At 39.1% G+C, this 26205-nt stretch overlaps 1 protein-coding gene across 5 annotated transcripts; it reads left to right on the top strand.

Moving 5' to 3' along the window:
• Nucleotides 1-26205, top strand: FAS (Fas cell surface death receptor). 5 transcript variants are annotated; one of them, XR_004346262.1, is made up of 10 exons: nucleotides 1-311; nucleotides 12633-12795; nucleotides 13450-13548; nucleotides 18901-19038; nucleotides 20094-20202; nucleotides 21919-21977; nucleotides 22122-22208; nucleotides 23409-23470; nucleotides 24526-24550; nucleotides 25290-26205. XR_004346262.1 is itself a non-coding variant. In XM_032608752.1 (10 exons), exons 3-10 carry the CDS (start codon nucleotides 12702-12704, stop codon nucleotides 25619-25621), a joined length of 906 nt encoding a protein of 301 aa, XP_032464643.1. In that variant the 5' UTR covers nucleotides 1-311; nucleotides 1089-1262; nucleotides 12633-12701; the 3' UTR covers nucleotides 25622-26205. The 5 variants fall into 5 exon arrangements, 4 of the variants coding, with proteins under 4 accessions (XP_032464643.1, XP_032464644.1, XP_032464641.1 ...); XM_032608752.1 differs by lacking the exon at nucleotides 13450-13548 and adding an exon at nucleotides 1089-1262; XM_032608753.1 differs by lacking the exon at nucleotides 13450-13548 and adding an exon at nucleotides 17716-17752.

The raw sequence follows: 26205 nt of genomic DNA on the forward strand, positions 1-26205 counted from the left end.
CCGGCTCCCCCCCGCCCCCGGGCCCGGGGACCTTTCTTTAAGTCTTTTCGGGTCTCTCAGAAGAGACACGCGGGTGCTCGGAGACGCTGCTGGAGAAAGAGAAAAGCGCTACCGGAGTAACTGTGCGTGAGCGCCCCGGGGCGGGTCCCGGCGGGAACACTCTCTCAGGCTGGCTGGAGCGCGGGGAGGAGCCCGGCGGGGCTGTCACTTCTCACGGGGTGTGTGACCCGCTCGGGTGCCAGTTGGAGAGGCTCCTTCACTTTGGCGATTGCTCCACAGCCATGTCCGAGATCTGGGTTCTCTGGCCACTGGTGAGTCTTCTCCTGTCCGGGCGGGAGCCTCTCCCAGCTCGGCCACTGGGCGGGCGCGGTGCGGGCGGGCGCTGGACTAGCTCCGGGGGCGGCAGGGGGATGCGCGCGTGGGCGGCGGGCTTGTCCGGCCTCTGACAGGCTGGCTCACCAGGGCTGCCAGGACTTTCCCTGAGGGCGGGATCTCAGGAAACCGGGGAACTCGTTTTTCTTGGGGCTGGATATAGAGCGGTAAGCCCGCGGGGCAGGCGGAACAGCTCCGGGTGCTCCCCGGGGACGCTGTCCGCGGCCCAGAGAGGGGTGGGCGCGAGGGGCGGGCCGGGGCGTGCGAGATTTGAGGGTCGCTGGAGGGACCGGAGACTGGAGGGGTTCTTCTGGACAAGTCCTTACAAGTCACGCCGAAGCACCGCTGCTGTGCTGGTGGATGTGCGCGCCGCGGGGCGGTGAGAACCTGCACTCCCTGCACTGGTAATACAGGTTTTCCGGCAGTTCCCAACTTTAGGGAATAAATCAGCCCCGAGGCGGTGGTTAAACCTGAGGCTTTGGACTGCACCGTTTCTTTCTTGAAAAAGTTATCTTGGGGCTGAATGCGCCTTAAGAGACTTGTTTACCTTCTTATCGCTACACAGAAAAAGAAACTGTTTTGTTTCCCTTCCGGTAATCCCTCTCCTTAAGACCGTGAGTCACTATCTCAGGTTTGGTCTTTTTTTTTTTTTTAATTTTCTTCTCTCCATTTTCTTTCTTTTATCTTTCATTGCTCGCTGAACTCCGGGGCGGTAGGGAACCTGGGCCTCACTGCTCAGGCGGTGGTACCTGCTGCCACCGCGCACGCGCTGGGGAGCCTGTACTTGGCCTAAAAGCCTAAGCAGCGGCCACCTCTTTTGGAGAGTCCCTACCTCAGCAATGCCAGCTTGGTGATGGCTGATCGAAGACACTTGGCCTCCAGAGGTTCATGTGAGTTCCGAATTCTCTGAAAGCCAACGGATTCTTACTTTGTTGGTCCCCATCAAAGTGCCATTTACGGTGATCAGAATGTCTACGAATGTGATCTCAGTTCATTCGCAGCTGCGCAGTAAGGAAGATGTCCTCATCTCCATTTTACAGATGGCGAAATGGGGTTCAGAAAGCTGAAGTAATTAGACCGAGTCCAAACAGTAAGCGGCAGGGCTGGGATTTAATTTAGATCCAGTTCCAAAGCCCGGGCGGTTCGTTGATTGCACCTGATGTCCAGATGACACCAAGAGTTGAAAGGAAAAAAGCATTGATGTGTGGAACAATCTTATGATTGGAAAAAAAAAAATTTCCCTGATCCTTTCAGAAATAATGTACAATATTTGGGCTCCTTTAGAAATTTTCTTCGAGAAAATTTAGGATTCAAAATTGAGAAACCATTTATACAACCTTAGATCACACTCTTCTCTTCCTTATCATTAACCACTGCCTTATTGCAGTGTTAGTTGCTTTGACAATCTCTTAGCTCTTGGAATAACGATACTAATAAGTGTAGCAAAATTATCAAGGCCCAGAGCTATGCTTAACTTTTATACTATAGCATCTTTACCAGAGGTGCATGTTTAAAGCACCAAGGAAACTGCTTTTCTGAAAGAATGCACACACATTCATACACACACATATGTGCATATATATATACACACATTTATTTATATGTACATGTTATAATATCTATAATATATATTAAACATAATTTTCTTATTACTGTTATATATGATATATGGCCTAAAAAATTAGGCCATAATCATTGTTTGCATTTGGTAGTATATCCTCTATTTCTCTTTTCTAATATGACTCTTAAATTTAGTTACACAGAATGCTGCCCTGTCCCCATCATTGGCACAATATCACGCCTCCATTCGTAAAGAAGTTTCCACACCATTATGTCACCTTGTGTGTCTCCAGAAAATGCTTGCTTTTATGACTTCGCACTTAGTAGGGCTTTATTTACTAGTGTGCAAATAAATTAAATGGGGGCGCGAGTGCTAATTACATGGAACGCAGAAGCAAATTTGGTTTAATCATGTCAGTGGGCTGGGAGTGGATGGGAGGGAGCGGCCATATTTTCTCTTTTCCTCTTTCTTCCTCTAGTCCTCTTGTCTCTAGCGCAATCTATGGTCAGCAAATATCCCATCCTTTACCTCTTTGCTTCTCTTCCCTTCCTTCTTCCCTCTTGGAGTTAGTTTTCTCTCCCCTAGTTTCTGGGTGTCATTTCCATGGGACCTATGATAAGTAAGTTTGAAAGCCCCAAACAATTCACAAGTGTCTAAAGGATACAGAAAAAGGGGCAAACTTACTTTAGGAATTTGTGTGAGAAATAGCTGTGAGGACTGCTACTGCTTCTTTTAATAGCACATAGTCCTGATAGGTTTTGTCTTGTACTGTTTAGGTCTATGGTTAGGCAGTTACTAGATTAGCCATTTTCCTCTCCTTTATTTCTTAGAGCACTTCTCAAAATTATGGTCGAGGACAAGGAGAGGGCCGCTGAAAAAGAAGTCAGTGTATTTATAAGTAATCATACAGAAGAGTTTCAGGGACAAAATAAAGGACAGTTGTTTAGTTTATAATTTAATAATTTTTCTTAAACCAGCCTAAGAGACATGAAATAGGTTGCAATGTGTTTCTGTTTATTGTTGTTTTTAACAGGTTTTCTTTAAATCATAAAAAACTTGAAAATTCTTACCAATAAAATAAATTATGAAATGTAGTTTAAAACATTAACAACCAGGATGGAAAAACAGAAATTTATAAAAGATGGCAAGATTGGAAAGGAAAAATGAAATTGATATATGGAAATCTTTGGGTCCTTCATGACTAGCTACAATTGGGTGAATGAAAAATCTTCTATTGTCTGTCTCCATAATACAGTTACCACCCTTGGTGGCAAAATTAGAGTTTAATTTAGAAAAAGCAATTTTTATTCTTGCATTGAGTTTAGAGAAGGCAAAAGGTGAAAGACAAAGAGGACTCAGGATTTGGATGTTGTCTCTAAGTAAGTTTCTTTGGGACACTAAACAAGTAATTTACTTCTAAATAGTTCTTAATGGTGGAAATGTCAGTAGTTCAAAGGAATCTCTCTGAAGGCTACCGCAACTGCCAAGGACAGAGTAATCATTTTCTAAGAGATGGTCAAAAACCTGAATAAGGAAATCCCCCACTTGAAAACCCCTAGTGAGTTAAGTGCCTTTTGGTGAATTATCTTAGGTTCCAAAAGTCCCTTAAATGAGCACATGTTTTGTAATAGGTACTAAAGACTTATTGACTTATGATGAAAAATAATAAGTAATAATGTAAAGATAATAACATATATAGCTTATTACCAAAAAAATATTTGTAGGACCATTGTAAGTCCCTTAATGGATAGTATTGTATTCTTTTTGCTATGTGTGTGTATCTATTCACAAAAGTGGGAGAGCAGCATTTAACTACCTAATAAGTCCTTTCATTTTCTGGAAGACCCTTGCTTTCAAATGAAAGAAATAAAATAAATAAACAAAATGAAATAAAATAATGTATCTTTAGCTTTTTATGTAGTTGGACTCCTAACACCAATTAACTATCTTCCATTCAGTCTTAAACAGGAACAAATAATTCAAAAGTACTTGCCTACTTTCATAATATTTTCTTTGAAGTGAGACTATGAGTTGTAAGGCCCAAATTAGAAAGTTGATCATTGTAAGATTGTTAACTTCACCTTCCTCAGAAGGAAATGGGCTAGTTCTCCTCTTTGATCACAGCTCCCTTTCTGATTTGGAATGAGGTTTTGTGCAACCAAGCCATCCCCATCTTTGGGCAGTTAGAAACAGCAGCCATTGCTCTCTTGGACACCTGGCCCAAGATCCACTAAGTGCGGGATGATAGTGACTTTCGTATGAAATTGTACATTTTGAGTAAGGCCAATCTTGTAAGTTAGCAAATCTGACTACAAATTCAATCGTCAGATGTACTCAGCCCAGCAAGGCAAGCAAGCCTACCGTAGGTAGGTTTTGTTAAGCTGTGAACTGGGATAAACTTGGAAAATTAGAATAAGCTTTGCTTCGGAGTCATTAACGTCAGTCTGTCCTACAGTCAAGTGATGCAGCATTCTGGATTTAGTCACCTCTGTGTTCTGGGAGGCCATAAAAATATAAGATGTGAGAAACATCAACACTTTTGATTTCTGAGGTCAGAGATCTTAGAAAAAAGAGAGGGGAGACAGAGAGAGAAAATGAACTCAGAACATGTGGTGTAAGGCTCTTGCCCCTTGCTGAGGATTGAGCTATGGTTTTTAGCCATCCTCACAAAAGGATCCTTGTTCCTAATGGACTGTTTTTTCACATGGATGTCTGGATGGATTTAGGCCTGATTTCAAAAATTGGGCTTACACTGCCCAATGTTTTGTCTACCCTTCACATTATTGACACATACAGTATGTATGTATGCAGGTATATGTTTTTAGTATTAGCTGCCACCACTTAAATGTTGGAAGATTTTGGTTTCTCTTGAAAAATGGAAGATCTGGACCCACATGCCACCTGACCCCCACTCCCCTGGGTCAAATGGCTGCCCCTTTGGTCCACGTGCACCTCTCCATTTGACCAGCCCCTCCTACACTTTGTTGTCTGTTCCACCTGGATGCTTTACTCCTGTGATAGCCCTGGGACCCCTCTGGGCATTTAAGCACTCTAGGGTTCTAGTTTAGGACTTGGTAGCCCTCCCATCACCCATTTCCTCCACCAAAGATGACTTCTTTTCTTTTCGGGCTTATTTTTAGAAGGGTCATTATTTCTCCATGAAAAGTCAAATTCTGATTTGCAAGTGCAGAGCACAGATGCTGTTACTCTGTAACACTCTTATCTTCTCACATGTAAATGTAGTTGCCTGCTAACCTCAAATTGTGCTTCCTCCAGTTGGTCTTCAGCTGGGAGGAGCATCAAAATAACCACCAGGGTTATTAAATATTAAGTAACAGGGTTGAACATAATCATAAGGAGACCCCATTCTCAGAGATCCAGATTCTTTAGGTCTGTGTTGGGACCTAAGCATTTTTTAAATTTTTAATCCATCACTACATGATTCTAATGTCTTTCAGGGTTTTGAAAATGATTTTTCTAACTCTAGCACTAAACTCAAAATCTAATCCCAGACGAAATTCTCTGGGTTTCCTCATTTTGTTTTATTTATGGCTTGATTCAGTCAGGGGTCTAACCAGTCACGTACTCCCACTGCCTCAACTATCTCTGTCCCGGTCTTCCCAAGAAACTAACCTTAAGAAAGAATGAAAACATTACTGGAATAAGATTACCTTGTGTAATTTTATTTACTCATTTTGAAAAAAGTAAGAATGAATGGAATCTTCACTTATCTCTTTAATATAGAAAATTTTCTTTTATTTGTTTTTATTTCAGTTTTTCAATAATGCACCTACTACAAAATGTCATTACTATTTCCTTACCCTTTACACAAATATATTCGAGATGCATTATACAGTCGGAAATGGTGAACTATTAATGGTCTTTTTAGAATTCCTTTTTCCTAAAGTATTGATAAGTAATTAAAAGTCTAAAGAGCGAATGACCAGAACTAGCCTGTTGTTCCAGTTGTGTCCTGGACAGTAGGGGACAGTGAGATTTCAACCCCCTAGTGGGGCCTGTAAGACTGGGAAGAAGTTCAGGTTCCTAGGGGCCCCTGATGATTCCGGTTCTGAAGACTGTTTGCAATCTCTTGTCTATTTAGTTCAGTGATAGTTCAAGATGGGAAATCCTAGTGCTCAGCTATGAGGAATTCCCAAGTGTGTATGCACCACTGACCTCCCTCAAATCCAGAATCTGAGGGAATTAAGAGATGGTGGTTTGGGCCTGTATTCATTTCCCGTGGCTGCCATAACACAGCACCACAGACTGGGTGGCTTAAACAACAGAAATTTATTTTCTCTCAGTTCTGGAGGATAGAAGGAGCCTAGACCCTGAGGTAATGATCTCTTCCTTGCCTCTCTCCTTGGCTTGTCAATGGCCTTCTCCCTGTGTCTTCACGTCATCTTCCCCTTGTCTGTGCCTGTGTCCAAGTTTCTTCTTACAAAGGACCCCAGTCATATCGGATTAAGGTGCACCCAAGGACCTCATTTTAACTAATTTCCTCTTTAAAGACCCTATCTCCAAACATGGTGACATTCTGGGCTACTTGGGGTTAGGACTTCACCATAGGAATATGGATGTGAGGGAGATACAATTCAGCCCATAGGAGTCTGAATCTCTCGAGCTAGCTGTGTGACATGGACCAGTCACCCCACCACCAGTTTGAGGCATAGCTTCTCCTATAAGATGAAGGGCTTGGGTTGGGTCATCTCTCAAACTCTTCACCATGATTACTGGAGAGCTTGTAGTCAGCTTGAATATTTATAATCAGCCTGAAGTGTGTGCTCAGTACTGAAAAATCTCGCTGACTGTTCCAGAGATGTCTACTTATTCTTGCTGCCATTTTTCACCACCAGACACCTTTTTTTTTTCCTCTGCTTTTTAAAATTCTTTTCCTGTTTGCTTTGAACTTCACTAAGAACAGAAAAAAAAAAAAGGTGATTTTTTAAACTTCCTTTTCAAACCCTAGCTCATCTCTTAGGGCCAATTGCCGCACTGCTTCTTTGAAGTAATGCTAATGGGATTCTCAGTTTCTTCCAGTAGTTTGTTTAATTCAGTCACTGCAATGTTACTCTATTTGTAATTGCCATATTAAATCTTGGGTGTTTATGATTCCTGGGAAAGTGTGGAGAGCTTGTCAAAGTGAAGTGGTATACCTCAAGGGTGGTCATCAGTTTCTGGGTCTGGCCATTCCTGCTCCATTCCTGCTTTGTTTCTTCTATGTAGTAACCAGGTTGGCTATGAAAAGTGATTCATCACTGATGCAGATAATTAATAAAAATCCAGCTGTTCTCTCAGTTTCTCATCATCTGATACAAGGGACAAAGTCTCACGTCACCCTGTTTCTGAGAGTTTCAAATGGAGCAAATGCAAAGATTGGAGGCTAGGAAGACTTCTGATTCCTATTTGTGCATTGCACATCCCCCCCCCTGCAAGGGACTCACAGTGGGTACGATGGCACCCAGGCTGGAGGAAGGGAAACCTAAACTCCCCTTCCTTTCAAGCTGCAGACCAGGGCTGGGAAGTTTCACCTTCCCTGCCAGCCAGAACCCCAACCTGGACAGTCCTGCTACAGTTTTCCCAGACTAGAGGGCAGGGGACTGACTTCTGGGTTCCAGGAAGTTCCTGCCAGACTGCCTCCACCTTCAACATGCATTTGCTTTGAAGGTTCATTGTATAATTAACACATAGGCGTCTTGCGAACAATTGTCTGAAAACAAATTGAGTTGTTTGTGTGCCTACGTGGAGAAAGCAACTAGGAAAGTAATTTGTAAACCTGAAACAGCCCAGAGGCGTTTGGGCCAGAGTTGTCGAGTCCTCCCTTGGCCAGTCCTAACTGTGGGTTATTGGACGAATCATTTCATGTACTCTGTGCTCAGCTTCCTCGGCTATAAAATAAGGCCGTAATAATTCCTCATGTGTAGATTTATTGCGATGACCACGAGGTGATGTATGTGAATGAACTTTGTAAAAAGCTAGGCAAATGTCTAGGGTTTGGTTTCCTGACTTAACATTTTCACAAACAATTCAGAAGGAGAGAGAGGAGCACATTTTCTGATTTGCAGAAAATATTAAAATCCTGTAGATAATGAAAGATGCAAGGAGATCCATTTTTAAAATCTATATTGAAGCTGAGCAGATGCTCATATGGTCCCTTTCTGCTTTGACGTTCCAGGATTCTATGAGATTGCAGCGTCTATGGTTATGATTGGCTGTGTGATCCCACTGTGGCTTCAGTGGTCAACATGTTAATTACCAGTGTGATTCAGGAGACATTTACCTTTAACTCTCTTAATAGCTAGCTGCTAATAATGCTTTTGCTGATGTCCTCAGGTATGTCCCCATTTGGGCTAAGCCAAGTTCCTCTGGGTGTGACCTGCCTGGAAAGCCCTTCCCAGCTAGTCATCCACTTGCAACAAGTCACTGCCCAAATATCTTCTTATTCCGTGGCCTTCCCAGACCACTCTTCCTAAAACATCACTACCTCACCCTTCAAACTCTCCATGCCCCCAAGCTTGCTTTATTCCTTTAAACAGCACTTATTCCTCCTTGACGTATTGCTTATTTCTTTGTTTCTTTATCATTTCCCTCCATGTGATGCTTAACATTATGTGTCGACATGACTGGACCATGGCACCCAGATATTTGCTCAAACATTATTCTGGATGTTTCTGCGACAGTTTTGCTTGTTTGTTTGTTTTGGTTGATTCGTACGTTTAAATTGGTAAACTTTGAGTAAGTTAGATACCCTCTGTAAGTGAGTGGGCCTCATTCAGTCAGTTGAATGCCTTAATAGAATGAAGACTGAGATTCCCTAAGGAAGAAGGAGTTCTGCCAGACTGCCTTTGGACTTGAGCTGCAGCTCTTCCCTGACTCCTCAGCATACTGGCCTACCCCATCAGCAGAATTTGGACTTGCCAAGCCTTTACAGTTGTGTGAGCCAATTCCTTAAAATAAATCAATCTCTCTCTCTTCACACACACACACACACACACACACACACACACACGTGTGTGCGCACACACACAAGCACTATTGGTCCTGTTTCTCTCAAGAACCCTGACTAATACAGTACACTTCATTTACATATAAACTCTGAGAGCTAAGTCTTTATCTGTTTACTGCTCTGTTCTTGGATGTCTGTCTGGCACATAGTAGGTACTCAACAAAGTATTTACTCATTTAAATAATTGATTAATGTGTTAGCTAATATTATTCCCAGCGGAATATAAAATTGAGGTCTCTCTGACTTTTTAGTCTTTGTCATGATGGAAATTTTAAATTAATTTTATTCCTTTTTTTCCCATTTGGTTATCATTTGCCTTAGTTTATCCACTTTTCACATCTTTGATTTAACTGATTTTCTGGCCTTTTCAGCTTTTTTGAAAAAAAATTTTTTTGAGCATTCTGATCACTTAGTTCTTTGTGGGTTTCCTGCCTTGTCACAGTTAAAAACACCCCAGTTTCTGCCTGGAAAGTTTGGGTTAAATCTTTGCATACTACCAACTTGAGCTAATGCAAAAACTTAAAAAAACACAAGCTGTGTGGAACACTGCTTACATAATATCTTGTAAGAGTTAGAACATGCTCTTTAGACCCATCTTTCTTTTTTTATGCTTGACATAATTCTTTGATGCTGAACTAAGTAGGAAATGTTTCCAGAAATTCAGCTCTGTGAAGCAGGTGTGATCAAATATGAGATGAGTTTGGCGCTGGTATCTGCTCCATGGCCAGTGATGTTTATGTCTTTCACTGTTCTACTCCAAGATTCACATTTCTCAAATTCTGAATGTATTTTTGGACAGTGGGTTTTGATTTCCAGTCAAAAACTTCAAAACTAAAGCAAACTTAGAAAGTACATTTCTTTTAGACATCTCCAGAACGTTTAGTATACGCCCAGTTTTTTTTAGAAATAACACTAAGGTAACAATTCATAAATGTTACATTACATAAATGTTAAGCACTCTCTGAGTGCTTGATCATTTAAACCAGGAATTGTGGACCTGCTTGTAATATTGTCACATGACTGCTGGATGAAATTAGCTTACCAAGGAAAAGATGGGACCTATAGCTGTAGGGGACACACACACACACACACACACACACACACACACTATTGGGTATCAACTTTGAGCACCTTTGACTTGTCAATTTTGGGTACCCAATTTTGACTCAGATCTCTTTGAGTTTAAATCTGTGTCATTTTCTTCAGTTTCTGGTGAGAAACCAGAATTGAAAGAGAAGGAGAGCAAGTAACATCTCACTGTTAACTCCCTCTTCCCAGCAACAGGGGTGGCTGATAACAGAAAGGAGTTGCTTCTACTCAGTTTGGTTGTTTAGATTCTGTTTTCCATTATCTCTTGCAAAAAGGACTTACTGATTTCTTCTAGCTACAGAGATCTTTACATTTGTTTGAGAATTTTCATGTGCTGGCAATGTCTGGAATGTTACATGGTTAGTATATTTAATTTCTGACTGTCAAATAGAACAAAGTTTGTTATAGAATAAGGATCCTAAAAGGTGAATGACTTTCATTTGAAAGCCCTTCCCATCTTAGCAGTTAACCCTTTGGTGTGATTTCAATCACATTATTATTTCCTAAAGTGCCCAATTCAGTTACTGTTCATTAGCTATCAATGCTCTGATCTAGAAGAGGGACTGATATTAACAGGATGACAGGATGACCTTCTGTAGAAAAGGTAAGAAGTGGGGAACTGTCATCTTGAAAAGAGAAATTGATACTAATAAATACTTTTTGTTCAAAGCTGCTTTAGAAGCAGATCATAGATTCAAATGTGTTTTAAAAAGTAAGAGTCATGCAAATATAACGTTAAAAAATCCCCCAATGATTAATACATTACAAATAATATGCCCATGTGCAAATCTGCTTTTGGAAACTTAACATTCATTTTCGATTATAATCAATGTTACTTGTCTCTGTGTTCACAGGACCTGGCACATAGAAGGTGCTAGTGAAATGTCTGTTGGGTTGAAAAGGTAGTGGTTTGATAGTGAAGCCAGTACATTTAGGCATAATTCCTCTGATCTGTTTACCATTCCCAATTATTCTTTACATAGAATTGTTCATATAGAGAAAGTAAGCTGTATTTTATCGTGAGTTGGGTGTAGGGGAAAAAACACTATAATAAGAGTGAGGAGACTCAGACAAGTCCTAGCTCTCTACCTTTTGCTCATGAGTGACCCTGGATAAGTCAGGTATTTTCTTGATATTTTGGTGTGATATACCCTCCTGGAGTCTGGATGTTAGAAATGTATTTTTCAATACATCAATACATCCATCGCAGGAGGAAAAGATGGCAACCGCATCTCCTTCGTCCCTCCTTCCTTGGAGGTCCCGCGGTATCTTGTGACTTAGAAGGGATGCAGGCTTTGGTGACAAAGGGGGAAGGGCTAAAAGGGAAGATGTGGGGACTCCTGTGGCAGTGATTTATACGTGAAGAATATTTAGTTCCCTTGACCCAGAAGATGCCATAAAGTAAGAAGAAAAAAAGTATACCATAAAAACTATGAAAAATGACCTTGAGGGAAAACTCCTCAGAACCGGTAGTTTAAAATTTTTTGATGCTTAGAAATGAATTTACATATTCCACATAAGATGAGAAATTATTTGTATTTGTGTTTAGAGGGACAAACAATAAATGTTTAGAAAACCTGAGAAAGGAATCAAACAGACATTACCTCCAAACGTTTCCATACATTTTAGGGGCTCATTTTTCTAAGGAACTCAAGCCAACTAAGATGAATTTGACACAGTGTCACTTGGACCTATGGGTTTTGTCTCCAGAAAAAAGGAACAAATAATAAATTAAAGATTGGTTCTCTATTAAGAGAAGTTCATTTTTCCTGAATAAAAGTGAAGAAAATCCTGTTGGAAGGATTTATTGTATGGTTAGATAACCAGGAAGGAGTTCATCAAAACTGTAGATTCTATTGCTATATATAAAAAAGGAAGAAACAGAACATGCTGTAAGCTAAGTACCAGGTTTGGGAGAAATTATCACTATTTATCCTCACAATAACCTTTCAAGACAGAAAGTACTGTTGTCACTTACAGATCAGGAAACTGAGTATCAGTGAGGCCCTTTAACTTGCCCAAAGTCAGTGTTGGCAGCAGAGCTGGGATTCAAACCACAGTCGTTTTGAAATTTCATGTTTTTTCCTACTCTGCTATGTTGTCCCTCACTGGAACTTAATAATAATAATAATAATAATAATAATAATAATAATAATAATACTGCTTACCAGCCACCTATTTATTATGTGTGAGGAATTGTGCTAAGAACTTGAAGTGCATTATTTTATTTAATCATCACAGCAAACCTATGAAGAAGAGATTATTTCCACCTTATAGATAACAAAACAGAGACGTGGAGAATTTAAGTGACTTTCCCCTCAATCATAGGGCTGATAAGTGGGAGCCGTGACTTTTGAGCCCAGAGCTGTGGCTCCTACCATCCGTGATGCTGTTTCTCGGGTAGTTTGGAGAACCCGAGGTCTGGACTGTCATGCAATTGATCTGCTCCTTTTTTTGGAGATGAGTCAGTGGAAGGATGGAGCCCACGTTGATTTTGCCTGTGCACGGCAAATAAAATACAGCCATTTGGGGCGGCTTACACCTGTTTACCAAGTTGCTTAGTTCAGAAATCAGTAAAAGTCTCTTCATGTTTTTCATTTACAGATATTTACCTCCATTGCTGGACCATTGTCTAAAGGTGATAATGCCCATGTGGCTGATAGCAACTCTGAGATGCTGAAATTGAGTAAGAATATTACTAAAAGGGAGAGCTGCAATGAAGGCCTGTATCGTGAGCACGAATTTTGTTGTCAGCCGTGTCCTCCTGGTATGTTATACAAAAAAAATCTAGCGATCAGAATGAAAATCAGGGTGAGGAGTAGCGTATAAGAATAATGAAGAGAGTGTTTTTGTAGCGTTTAGTTCTCCTGCATTATGGTCTGACTGGGAAGGAAAAAAATATGGCATTATTTTCCAAAGACCAGCTTATGTCATCTTTATCACACTGGTTTGATGTGAGAATAAGTAAATATAATTTATAAATGACATGTACCTCAGAAATGAGAGGATTTATTTATTTAGCTCCATTTTTCAATAGCAAAAGCAGAATAATTTGTGGATATTAAAACTTAGCACGTCAGACTGGTGAGAATATATCATAATAATTGTGGAGCTCTGAAAACAAGGGACTTCTATCCTTAAGAGATGTCTTAACACTTCCCTTCGATCAGAAAGTCTCTGAGAAAGCTGTTTGTCCTAGCACTGAAGCCTGCAAAATACATTTGCATTTTACAGCCAAATAACTAGGTAAGCTAGGAAAGCAACGGAGAAAAACCAACCATTTTTTAAAATCAGCATTTTTGAAATGAAAACCAATTTCAGATTGGAAATCCTTCAAACTAGCAAATTGGAAGCTAAGCAAAAAGCAATTGGGCAGACTTTTTTTTCAACATGGAGTAGAGTTGACTACTATTTTATACAGATATGGATCTCCCAGTTGCATTGTGAAGGAAAACAGGAAGATAAAGGAAAACAACACACGGGCATATGCGATAGATTAATAGAACCATAAAGGACGGTGGTAAGTTTCATGTTTGGCTTTCCAGGCCTCCAGCACTCTAGCTGCTAAACAGGCACGGGCCCTGTTTATAAAAAGATTCTAACAGTCCATCTTGGCCTTCTCTCCAGGTTTTAATAACCCTTATGGAAAATCTCTCATAATCTAACCCATTTACATTTAAGCGTATTCACATTTTCTCTTCTCCAAATGAGAATGAAGAATGGCTTTCTGGCTTTTTTGTAACTTGCTAAACACCATCATTTTTCCTGTGAATTGAGACCTTTACTCCTATTTTTAAAACCTAAAATGCAAATTAAAATGAAGCTAATAAGCTTTGAATATCAAACTGTTAAGGACTTTGTTTGCTTTTTGTTTGTTTGTTTTGCTTTGTTTTATTTTCGTTTTAGAAGTGATCTCAGTCCTGGTGAGTTTGCTTGTGAGATAACTCTCATATGTCATTCTTGGAATGTAAACTGTTAAAAAACCTTTTAAGAAGGAAATTTGGATATGTGGATCAAAACTTTGAAAATACACTGACACAGTAACAGGTTTAGAGAAAAATGTCTTAAGAAAATAGTCAAAAATAAAAGAAAATATTGTATGCATGACATTTCACTATGATACCCAATGATGTAAGATTAAGTAAATTTTGGAGTATTCAAAGACTGGAATATTATGTATCAATCAAAGTCATGTTTTCTGATATATTTCTGATATAAGCCTCAATGTATATAAATTCCCTTAAGAGATTTCTAACTGATCTGCTGGCTGGATTAACTAATTCTCTCTGCTCCATCTCTAAAAGATCCTGGATGGTGTCCAATATATACTAAACACTCTTTCCACTTCTATTCCTTTTTTTTTTTAATTTTAAGCTTATCAGTATTCAGATTGCTTCCAAATTTGTTTATGCTCATTGGTGTTGTGATATTAATATGTAATTTAATTAAATATTATATAAACCAATATAAGAATACACAGAAAAAACAGATTTTATTTCTATGAAAATTATTTTGAATGCTTTGGAGAATTTCAGTAAAGTTGGGTTACTAAAACAAATGTTAATGTATTAGGTGGAGGCAAAATACATGGAAAAATCACAAAAATGTTAAAGCCTTTCATACAGATTATTGGTGTCTTTAAGTTTTCTTTCCATCAAAGAGAAAGGAAGAAAGAAAAGAAAGAAGGAGGAGAAAAGAAAGAAAGAAAGGGAGAAGGGAAATCAGGGACTTCCCTGGTAGTCGAGTGGTTAAGAATCCGCCTTCCAATGCAGAGGACTTGGGTTCGATCCCTGGTTGGGGAATTAAGATCCCACATGCCACGGGGCAACTAAGCCCGCATGCCGCAACTACTGAGCCCACGCACCTCAACTAGAGAGTCCGTGTGCTGCAAACTACAGAGGCTGTGCACTACAACGAAGATCCCATGTGCTGCAACTGAGACCCAACGCAGCCAAAGATAAATAGATAATAAAATAAAGATGAAGTCAGATTTTGCCCCCAAAAAAGAAAAAAGGAAATCATAGGCGATGCATTTTGGATGTGACTTAAGTGAGAAAGACTGTAGAATTCTAATAACTTGTTTCTACATCACAAGAGTGGCAAATAATTATATAGTTATATTTTATAAATTGAAATATTGACAGTATTTTTTTCAATGATCCCTTACGTGAACTGACATTTTTAATCAAAAAAGTCCTCATCACATCACCATATCCAATAAGAAGGATTCTATGGTACACTGCCTACATTATATATATATGTATATATATATAACATTATATATATATGTATATATATATATACACACACACATACACAGATATATGCACACACACACATATACTCACATGTATATATGTGTGTCTTTATATGCATAGGAATGCACCAAAATGAAAACAGTATCTCAGAGCAGTTGACATATAGGTGTTTTTTACACTTTCCTAAATTTTCCAAATTTCCTACTATGAGCATATGTACTATTATACTCAGAAACAAATATATTTTAAAATATTATTTTCAAGAAAACAACTACTTTTTAAATATTTTGATAAATTTAGGTTGTATACATTGGAGAAAAGAAAGAACTTGTGATATTGTATCCCTGTCATGCTGTAGGCATTGTGCCAGGCACCTTCTGCAAGGTAATTCATTAAAGAGGCCAATTCATTTAGAAAGCAGTATAATTCCACTGACAAGCAATTAAAGTTGTACTTTGGCTTGGTTTTCTTAAACATACTGCTGCAATGGTATAGAACCCTTATGCACTGTATTTAAATTTGGTTCTGAGTTTCCACAATGTATTTTTTTTTTCTATTGACCTATCATTGCCTTTGTTTACTAAAATATTGTATATGTTTAAATTTCATAATTTGTTTATGTAGTATTTTGTTTTATCAAAAAGAATGCTATGAAATCATTAAGAAAGTCATGTTCCCAGGAGAGGCAGCTTACATTATTTTTGCTGTTCATGCACATACAGCAGATGAAACTTTAGACTTAAACTGCACACCAACTCTGGGAAACATCCTGGAAGGTATTGCTGGACACTTCTGCTAACATCCCATTGGCTGGGACTTAGTCACATGGCCATGCAAAGGAGGCTGGGAGATGTAGTCTTGACTCAGGGCAGCCATGTCCCCTGGTAAATATCCTGTTCCTATGGGAGAAGGGAAAATGGATATTGGGTGACAATCAGGGATCTCTGCCACATTGACTAATCCTTTACAAAGTCCTAAATTAGGGAGAACGTAAAGACATTGTAATGTGTTGAACTGTGTACTAATCACCATTTGCAGTTAGGTTTTTGGCATCCAGAGTGGGCATACCAAGTAAATAATTCCTCCATAGAGTGATCCCAGGAAGGCAAATGGGGAAGCTTTGACTTCAGAGAGAGAGTTATGGGACAGTGTTAAAAAGGAAAAGGCAAAGCAAGTGAAGAACCATGTCCCAGGGCACACATTCTCCAGTGCAGCAGATAAGCCACAGGGACTGTGAGATGAAGGCAGAGAAACAGGACAGAGCCCCTGACCTCAGGGAGCTTCCAGTCTTGGAATGTAAACTCCTACACTTTACCAGCTGTGGTAACACTTCAAAAGTTTTGTCTTTGTTTGTAACATGGTAGCTGAAATCTTTACCAAGCAGATACTGAATAATGTTTAATAGCTCAAGTTCTGGCATCAGACCCTGCTTTCAAATCCTCCATCTGACACTTAGAGGATGACCAACATATTTTGGTTTGCCTGAGACGTCCCCAATTTTAGCACTAAAAGTCCCACATCCTGGGCAAACAGGGATGGTTGGTCCTCCTAGCTATTAACAAGCTTCATGTCCTTTGGCAAGTCACTGGACTTCTTTGAGTCTGGCTCTTTAACTGTAAAATGGACATAATAATAGTTCTGACCTTTTATGATTGTTGTGAACATTAAATGGAAATGTGTTAATAGTGTTTAGCAGAGTCCTTGGCTTAATAAGTGTTAATATTATCATTTATTATTACCATTATAAGAATTGTTATGGATCTGATGGGTGCACATACATTTTACTTGCATTCTTCTGGATGGAAACTACATGCTGTACTGGAAAAAGTGAAATTGAGTATTTGTGTTGGTTTTATAACATATTGCTCATGAATGGCAAGGAGCTACTGTTACTGAGGAATTTTCTTTTCAAATTTAATATAGATCTCCAGTGTTCCTTCTTTCACCTTCTCTGTATACTAATCTTTCTTGTTGTTGTTCTACTAATCTTTTGTTGTTGTTGTCATGGGATCTAAAATGAGAATATTTTCTGAACAGTCATGTAGAGTAATTGTCTGAAATGTTACAATAAATTTTCTTTTAAAAGGCAAAAAAAAAAAAGAATGCTATGAGGTTATTAAGAAAGTCATGTACCTGGGGAAAGAGCATAAATTATTTTTGCTGTACATGCGAGGCGGGCAGATTAGATTTTGCCTATTCTTTTAAATTAGTTATAACATAATAATTACAGTCACTAGTCAGGCTTTTCTCTTAGATTTCCCTTTAAATTTTCTGTCTCTTTCATCTTCATTCTCTATTCACTTGCCCTAAACTAGCTTTCCCCACAGCACTTATCACCACTTGCCGTCTTGTATTTATTTGTTCATTGCCTGCTTCTACCTTGACAATGTGAAGCCTTTGGTGACCAGGCTTTGTCTTATTTCCTGCAGTATCTCCAGCTCCTAGAAAGTGCCTGGCACACAACAGGTATTTAATAAACACTTCTTAAATAAATGAATTTTCCAGAAGGCATTGTTGTATAATGCTTACTAATAGAAATCCAATGACTCATTTTATTTTTAAAGTAAATAAAAGTAAATGCGAATATGATTTAAACTTTTGCGTATTAAGATAGCAAACCTGGTAATAAATTTTGTTGTAAATATGTTCATGCCTGCACATCATAATGTATTCTGTCGCTTAACGGCAAAGGAATAGAAAGAAAGGGGAGTGAAAAGGGAACTGTGAGCAGTTACTAGGCAGGTCCTGTGCAGTAATGTTAGCCATGCAAGAGAAGTATGATTATCTCCATCATATGCATGAAGAAGTTAGGCTTAGAGAGATTAAGCACTTATTTTTGTTTGTTTTCTTTTGTTTGGCTGTGTCGGGTCTTAGTTGAGGCACATGGGATCTTTTGTTGCAGTGCACTGACTTCTCTCTAGTTGTGGCACATGGGCTCAGTAGTTGCAGCACAAAGGCTCTGTAGTTGTGGCATGCAGGCTTAGTTGCCTTACTGCATGTGGGATCTCAGTTCTCTGACCAGGGATCGAACCTGCATCCCCTGCATTGGAAGGTGGATTCTCAACCACTGGGTCACCAGGGAAGTCCCAGGTTAAGCACTTTGTTAAAGATATTGTTGCTATTAAATAGTTGACCAAAGTCTTTAGAACTTTAAATGTTCTCTTCCTTAAACAATACTGTCCTTGTCAGGATTTGTGGACTTTGGAAAGTAAAATAAGTCAGAGAAACAAGAAGTAACTAGGTAACCTCAGTGGCCAGTGGCAGTCATCTCTACCATGAATATATACCTAGCAACCTTCTTTTCTCCTCCCCCCAAAGTTGGTAAAGGCGTCTCTTCTAGTGCTTTTTTGGTCATTCTAACCTCTGTTTTATATGCTCCTGTTTTTAATCATCCTATTTCTGTAGGCATATTCCTTAGTGACTCTTTTAGCTTTTGTCTTGGGAGAAATTCTGTCTCTTGCCACGATTTTTACAACAACTTTCTCCCCTACTATATTTATATTTCATTAGCTTAGCCCCTCCACTCCTGTTTTATTATCATCCCTTCAGACTTCCCTTGCTGTTGCATGACTACCTTGCGTTTAAACACTTGCTCCGTTTTTTTTCTTGGGCAGGCAAACGGAAAAATGATGATTGCAAAATTGATGGAGGTGAACCAGAATGTGTACTCTGTGCAGAGGGGGAGGAGTACACAGACAAGAACCATCATTCTTATAACTGCAGAAGATGTAGAGTTTGTGATGGAGAACACGGTAAGTGTCTTAATAAACAATCGAAAGGGACCAATCATGGTACTGTATGTATCACCATGTATAATACAGTCTGAAATTGGGACCTATTCTGGCACTATGTCAGCATACAGGAGGGACAGGATGGGCCTGGCTGGGGTGAAGCAGGACCAGGTACTGAGTGACATTTATGAGTCAAGTCTAGGCAATTCTCCCAGATGTAGGAGAATGACTAAACGTAAACATGGTGAACAGGGTCCATGAGCTCCAATCAAAACTGCGGGGACGTTTTTTTCCTGCTTTGATTTATGCTTGTATAATGGCTTTTGTTCTTAGCCAGAAAGAGCTCAGACTCCTTCAGATACAAGGACAGAGGAACCCAAGAGGTGGGTGGTTTGCTCCCCCTTCTTTGGGGATCTGGTTTGTCCTGATACTTCCAATTGGGGACCTGAATTTTCATGGATATCCCAATCTATCTTGAGGGTTCGGATTAAAATAAAACGGAAGTATTCCCAGTTTTGTTAGACATCAAGAACTCTCTGGATGTAAAGCTTTTCTTCTCCCTATTTAGGCTCTAAAGCAGTGTTTCTCAACCCTAGCTGTACATTAGAATCAAACAGGAAGCTCCGAAAAATACCAACACCTAGCTCCCGTCTCAGAGCAATAAAATCAGAATCTCTAAGTGAGGGTTTTGGCATTGGTCTGATTGAGTAGGTCTGGGCAGGGCCTGACACTCTGCATTTCTAACAAGCTCCCAGGTGATGCTGATGTTGCTGGTCTCTAAGCCGTACTTGGAGTAGCCAGGCTCTAGATGAGAAAAAGGGAGCCATTTAAGTACAGGTGGGGTTGTCTAGGTTGCTGGATTGTCTGTCTACTTAAAACTCTGCTAAATGATTTCAACTCTTTCAACCTGGGGTTGCGTATTTGGCATTTAAATGCTAGTTGTGTTACTAAAGGTGTGATGGTGTGACTACTAACAAGCGCTGGAACTCAAAAATCCATGCAGCTCCTGCCCATCCTTTTCATTGTCCATTTATAACTAGCTGCTCTAATTAATAGTCTGCAAATTGTTTTTCTAGGCCTAGAAGTGGAAGAAAACTGTACCCGGACCCAGAATACCAAGTGCAGATGTAAACCAAACTTTTTTTGTAACGTATCTCTGTGCGAACACTGTAACCCTTGTACTACGTAAGTTTTAGTCTTTCTCTGGTTAAAACACTAGGTATATCTTGGGAGAGAATGATTTCCTAAAGGGAAGCCTCCAAGCAACTAGATAACCATTTCTTCACCCAAACATCCTATATCTAAACATTTATTGAACACCTCCTATGTGCTTGATACTGTGCTGGCTGCTCAAGCCAACGATATGAGCAGACACGGGCCAGGCTTTGAAGGTCTAAGGCTAGAGGCAGAGAGTGTCAAGAAAAGCAGTGGTTATTGTGTTCACACCACGTGGCAAGAAGAGACTTGTACTCAGAGTGTTGAATTATATAGGAAAAGCTTTCAACTCTGCCTGGGGAGATGGGTAAAGATATGACACATGGCTTGAGTCTTGAAGGAAAGAAAGAGCCTTACCAGGTGTACACGGATGGAAGGGACATTCCAGGCAGGGGAACAGCCACTGCAAAGAGATAAAAGGAAGCTCTGGAGAACAGACAACCTGGCTGGAGTGTAGGAAAGACTGAGAAGGAGCCAGGATCAGATCATGAAAGACCTGTCTTTCATGCTAAAAGAGCTTGGTTTTGACCCAAAGATAGAACACCTGATTATAGATTTCACTTTTCTTCTGATTAATTGGGTGATTTTGAGCAAATCACTTAACCTCTCTGAGCTTCAGTTTCCTCATTCATAGATGCAGATAATATTCATTTGTCTTATCAACCTAATTTCTGTGAAGATCAGACTGGGTAATATGTGTTGTAAAAACAGCTTTCGCTTTGTAAGATGTTGTTTTGTATAAATATTAATATTTAGGATTATATTCATGTGCCTCTCCTTAAACTTGTAATTCACCTTGGGAAATTTTTAGGAGTTCACTTAGTAGACTTGAAAAGCAGAGACACAATGCCTTATGTCTCTTATTTACTAGAAAGTGTTAAATTATGTGCAGTTAACCTTTCTAGCCTAAGTGTCTGAGAGTACGGTCATGGTGACAGTGTAAGTGGGGATCGGGAGGGGAACTAATGTAGTAAAATAATGATAATAATAATAATAATTCTAAATACCTCATAATCTTGATTTAATTTTCTTTTCACAGTAACCCTTTGAGGCAAGTAATATTATCTCCTTGTTATTGATGAGAAAACAGGCTCATGGTGGTTAAGTGACTTGCCTAAGCTCACCTAGTTAAGTAATAGGCAGAGCCAGGTTATAATTCAGACAATTGGTCAGTGTTTGGCTGTCTGAAGAAAATCCCACAGGAACCTCTTGAGTGCTGTAATCACGACTTGATGCTAAAATGGGTAACCTTTAAGGACCACCTAGGTAGACTCCCTAAGCAGCAGCCTGGGCAGTGGCTATTGTCTGGCCATTTTATTGTTCTATGGGACAGTTTGGAAATTGTTTTTGGAAATTTATGATTTTAAGAGCACAGTTTATGACCAAATTAAACTTTATTTTTGTGTCTATTTCATCCTTTTTCTTCTATGTTCATGTTTTTAATACCTTCTTTTACCTCAAGGCATTTTAAACCATAGTCATTCTTTGGGATATTTTTCATCTAAACAACCAAATTATGTTATGAATTTGCACCAGTGTAGATGCTAATTTAGAAATATTTGAGGGAATATGTTTGCCAAAAATGCGAAAATGAATAAAATGGCCCTGGATTTATAGTGTGTCATTGAAAACGATCAAGGAATCAGTCCACCAGGCTTTCTGAATTCCCTCTGTATTTTTTTCTAGGTGTGAACATGGAATCATTGAGAAATGCACACCAACCAGCAACACCAAATGCAGAGAAGGTAATTATTTCTTTTTATGATTATATTCTCCTTTCTTCCAACCCCACTGTAAAATATGAAGAAAAGCCAATCCAAAACTTTTGATTCTTTGAGAGTACTTCGTTTTAATCTTAAAAATTGCTTACTTTCATTTACCATGTCCAGTGTTCCAATCTACAGGATCCAGATCTAACTTACACATTTTATGGGCCACCCTGATCCTCATTCCAATATCTGCACTGATATACAGGGGTAAGTTCTTACTTTGTTCAAACTGTAGATTGAAGTAACTTGGGAAGTAGTTGTTCACAAGAATTCCCTCCTGTCTCCTACCTACCAGGAGAAAGAAAGCTCCTACCAGGTAGGCAGCTCTGGTATGGTGTTAAATTCCTGTTTCTAAATGCACCCCTGAGAGCTGGTAAGAACAGATGATGTTATCTCTCAGCTACTGTTTTTGAGCAACCATTCTGGGGCACCGATTGGGTGTTCCCACCCTCCCCATGAACAAGGGTATTTGTATTTAGGCAGTAGCTGAGTTGGCCAAGAATCGGAAGTGGTCATTCAGTCTACATTGAGATCATCCCATACACAAAGAGAATTCAAGGAGCGAAGGCATTGCAGGGGATACTTGATAAATTCACCCCTGTCTGTGCCTCCTTTCTCTTGTCCAGACTCCATGCATTTTGATTATTTCTCCACCTTAACTTAAAATACTGTGGCAATACCTTTTATGCGAGGGTTACTTAGTAAAGTCAGCACGTAAACCAAAATTGGCTATACTTATAGTTACTCTAGAAAAATCCCTTTAGATCATTCATACAACACATGGTGGTGCCAACTTTCAATAACTCTGAAACATCCAAGTTTTCTTTTTCTGTTGGAACAAATCACTGTTTCTCCAGGTCAGCTGAAGATAAAGAGATTGCCTTGCCATTAGAGATCGTTTAACTAAAAATATAAACACTTAAATTGTGCTTGGAGACTTCTAGGTTTCTTTCTTCCACCTCATACTGACTTCAAGGCATACACTTATTGAGTATATATATTTGAATTATTTGTGAGTGTGTGTACTTGAGTTTTGGGGCATTAAATGTCACTTCATGGCAAACTGATGTCGACTTTCCATAGCCTATGGCTTCTGTGCCCAGCTTCAAGCCAGAGAGAGGGAGTGGTGATGGCCATACAATAAGTCAAAAGCCAGCTTCAGGCTAGGCCAGTGTGTGGTAACTGGATGGCTCCATTAAGGTGTGGCATATCTCTAGACCACTTGACTCGGTGGGATGGAATTTTCAAAATCAGGACGAATCTGCCTCTGTGGTGCTCGGTTGCTTTAAATTTCAATGAATGAGTTTCTCCTTTCTTCTCACACTTCTCTTAGTATGAGAGTATATTCTCACATGCTTCCTACAAGGCTGAGACCTGAGTCTGATAGAAATTTCTTGGATCTTTCAGAGGTGAAAAGACGGCGCAGGAATAGAAAGAATGGTCACCAGAAATCTATAGCCTCAAATACTGTAAGTGTTGAAACATGCATCAGCTTTCTTAAAAAAATAGAGAAGGTAGTTCTTCAGCTTTTTACCTTTACTTTTTTAAAAACAAACATTTATGATGCCTGTGTGTGCATGGGTTAGAGGGGCATCAAAAATGAATTAAGATATGGTTCCCAGTTGATAAGAAGCTTCTATACAAATAACAAGAATTAATTCTTAGTAATAAATTCTCACTTACACAAAGGGAGTTGAGAAAAGGATGTGGCCAAGCTTCCATGTTCCATGTTGGTATTATCCTGAAGAGAAATGCAGAGAGACATCCTTTACCAGAGCAGGGATTCCGTATCTAAGTCCAGGCACAGAGATAACACTTAAAGCCATTGTAAAGGTACAACTCAGCTCTCTCCAGACACTTGTTACCTTATCTGTCACCATATCTTTTTACAACATGGAATCAAAGCATTTCAAATAGCAAAAGAGGGAGTTCCCTGGTAGCCTAGTGGCTTTCACTGCCATGGCCAGGACTCAATCCCTGGTTGGGGGACTGAGATCCCACAAGCCACACACAGAGCGGCAAAAAAAAAGAACCCACACACACATATAGCAAAAGATACACTGGGGAGAGTAACCAGTTCACTTGATGAATAACGATTTTCTCATTTGGGGCCAGTGAGGCTTAGGGTTCTTTAAATCAATATGGTACAAAATCATTTCAACTTAAACTATGTTGTCGTGTCAAAAATTAGAATAGTTACGGTAAAGAAAATTTTAGAATGATTATGGTTATTATGTCTATTTTCATGAGTCTATATAAAGAATAATCTCAGCACATTCCACAAATTACTTAGGTTCCTTGCCTCCGTTAAAAAAAAAAAAAAAAAAAAGCCAATATTCCTTAGTTTCTGGTTAGGCTGGAAACTTTCAAAATAAAAATTTGAATGGTGAAAGAATCCTCCTTAGTCACTTAGTCTAAATTTATACATTTAGAGTATTTTATTACGTTTAGAGTATTCTATTACATTTAGAGTATTCTAAATATATTTTGTCTTTCTCCTTCCCTCCATTTTTTTTCTCCCCAGGAAATGATGCCAGTGAATTTCACAGGTAAAACTTTTATCTTTTTATTTCATCGAGTTGGCTTCCTTAGGAGTCACAAGCTAATCTTAGAGTTAAATAATTTTGTGAATTTCAGTAACATATAGTGGGGGTCTTGCCGTTTCTTGAGGTTCCAGTTCTTCCTGCTCATCAAAAAGGGTTTATTAAGCAGTTTGTTTAAATGTATAACCAATACTCAGGTAACATAAGTTGCTGTATTCTGAAGGCTTAATTTTCCTTCACAAGCAGTTAGGTGTAGTACAGAACTCCTGCCTACATTGACTCGGAGGCTAATCTGAATTGTAGACTCAGTTATTATTGGTGTATCCTAGTTCCGAAACAACATTCATGATTCTGTTCTGCTCTGTTCTTTGACCTGTGAGTCAGTGATAAGATGGTCATATAAACTCTTGGCCAGCCTTTTAGATGTGTGGGTCATTGATCATCAAATCCATATGGACGTTAGAGGTGATCTTTTCCAGCCCTCTTACTTTATAGATGAGAAAAGAAGGCACAGAGATGTTATGTATCTTGCCCAGGTAATAGAGCAAATTACTGGGGACACAGGAGGAGTTGGGATTAGAACCCAAGGTTGTTTCTGTTTTTGATTTTCCCTAACTGGCTCTTTAGATCTCTAGGACTTACCCATATTCTTAAGTACTGTAAGAGGAGAAATAAACATGGTTTTCAGAGGTGGGAATTTTGTTTAGAAAAACAAATTTTCAGAGACTATTCTCTATTTTTTCAGACATTGACTTGGGAAAACATATCATTAGTATTGCTGAACAAATGAAAATAACTGAAGTTAAAGAATTTGTTCGGAAGAATGGTATGGAGGAAACTAAAATAGATGAGATCAAGCACGACAATCCCCAAGATACAGCTGAACAGAAAGTCCAACTGCTCCGTAATTGGTATCAAAGTCATGGGAAGAAAGATGCATATTGCACTTTGATTAAAAGTCTCAGAAAAGCCAAACTTCATGCTCTTGCAGAGAAAATTCAAGATATAGTCCAGAAGGACATTACTAGTGAACATGAAAATGCAGACTTGCAAAATGAAAATGAAAGCTTGGCTTAAAGTGAAAAACAACTAACTCAGTTCTAAGAATCTACTAAAGAAAGATTAATGTTCGAATAAGTTCTGGGTAGCTGCAAGCTATAAATATTGCTTGGCTTTTTTTTTTTACTGGGTGTGTTTTCTTTTTTCATTTATTAGATTTGTAGAGCTAATATATTTACAGGCTTTGAGCATCTCATGGTTCTGCCTTCAAGGATGTTTAAAATCTAGCTGGGAAGACGGACACAGTTAAGAGTAAATACAGGGGCACGTTAAGTATGCAAAAAAGAACGTATGCAAAGGACAAAAGATTTCAGATCATGTTCAAGTATCTAACACATGATTCTGTAAGTATGAATGTAATTAACATCTGTAAATACAAATGCCTATCCACAGGCTGACCTCATTCCATAAATCAGTAGATGTGATCTTTTGTTGTCATGTCACAATCAACTGGCTCTAAATTACCTCCCCAGCTCCACTGATAATTCTAGAGATTTTCCCATATTTGTAAATTTTGTTTACAGTTTTGAGAGGAGCATACTCAGGGAAAGCTTACACATACATCTGAATGTAGAATATAATAAAGTTCTACCTCAAAGGTC

The sequence above is a fragment of the Phocoena sinus genome, chromosome 16 (genome assembly GCF_008692025.1).
Source record: "Phocoena sinus isolate mPhoSin1 chromosome 16, mPhoSin1.pri, whole genome shotgun sequence".
Classification (NCBI taxonomy): domain Eukaryota; kingdom Metazoa; phylum Chordata; class Mammalia; order Artiodactyla; family Phocoenidae; genus Phocoena; species Phocoena sinus.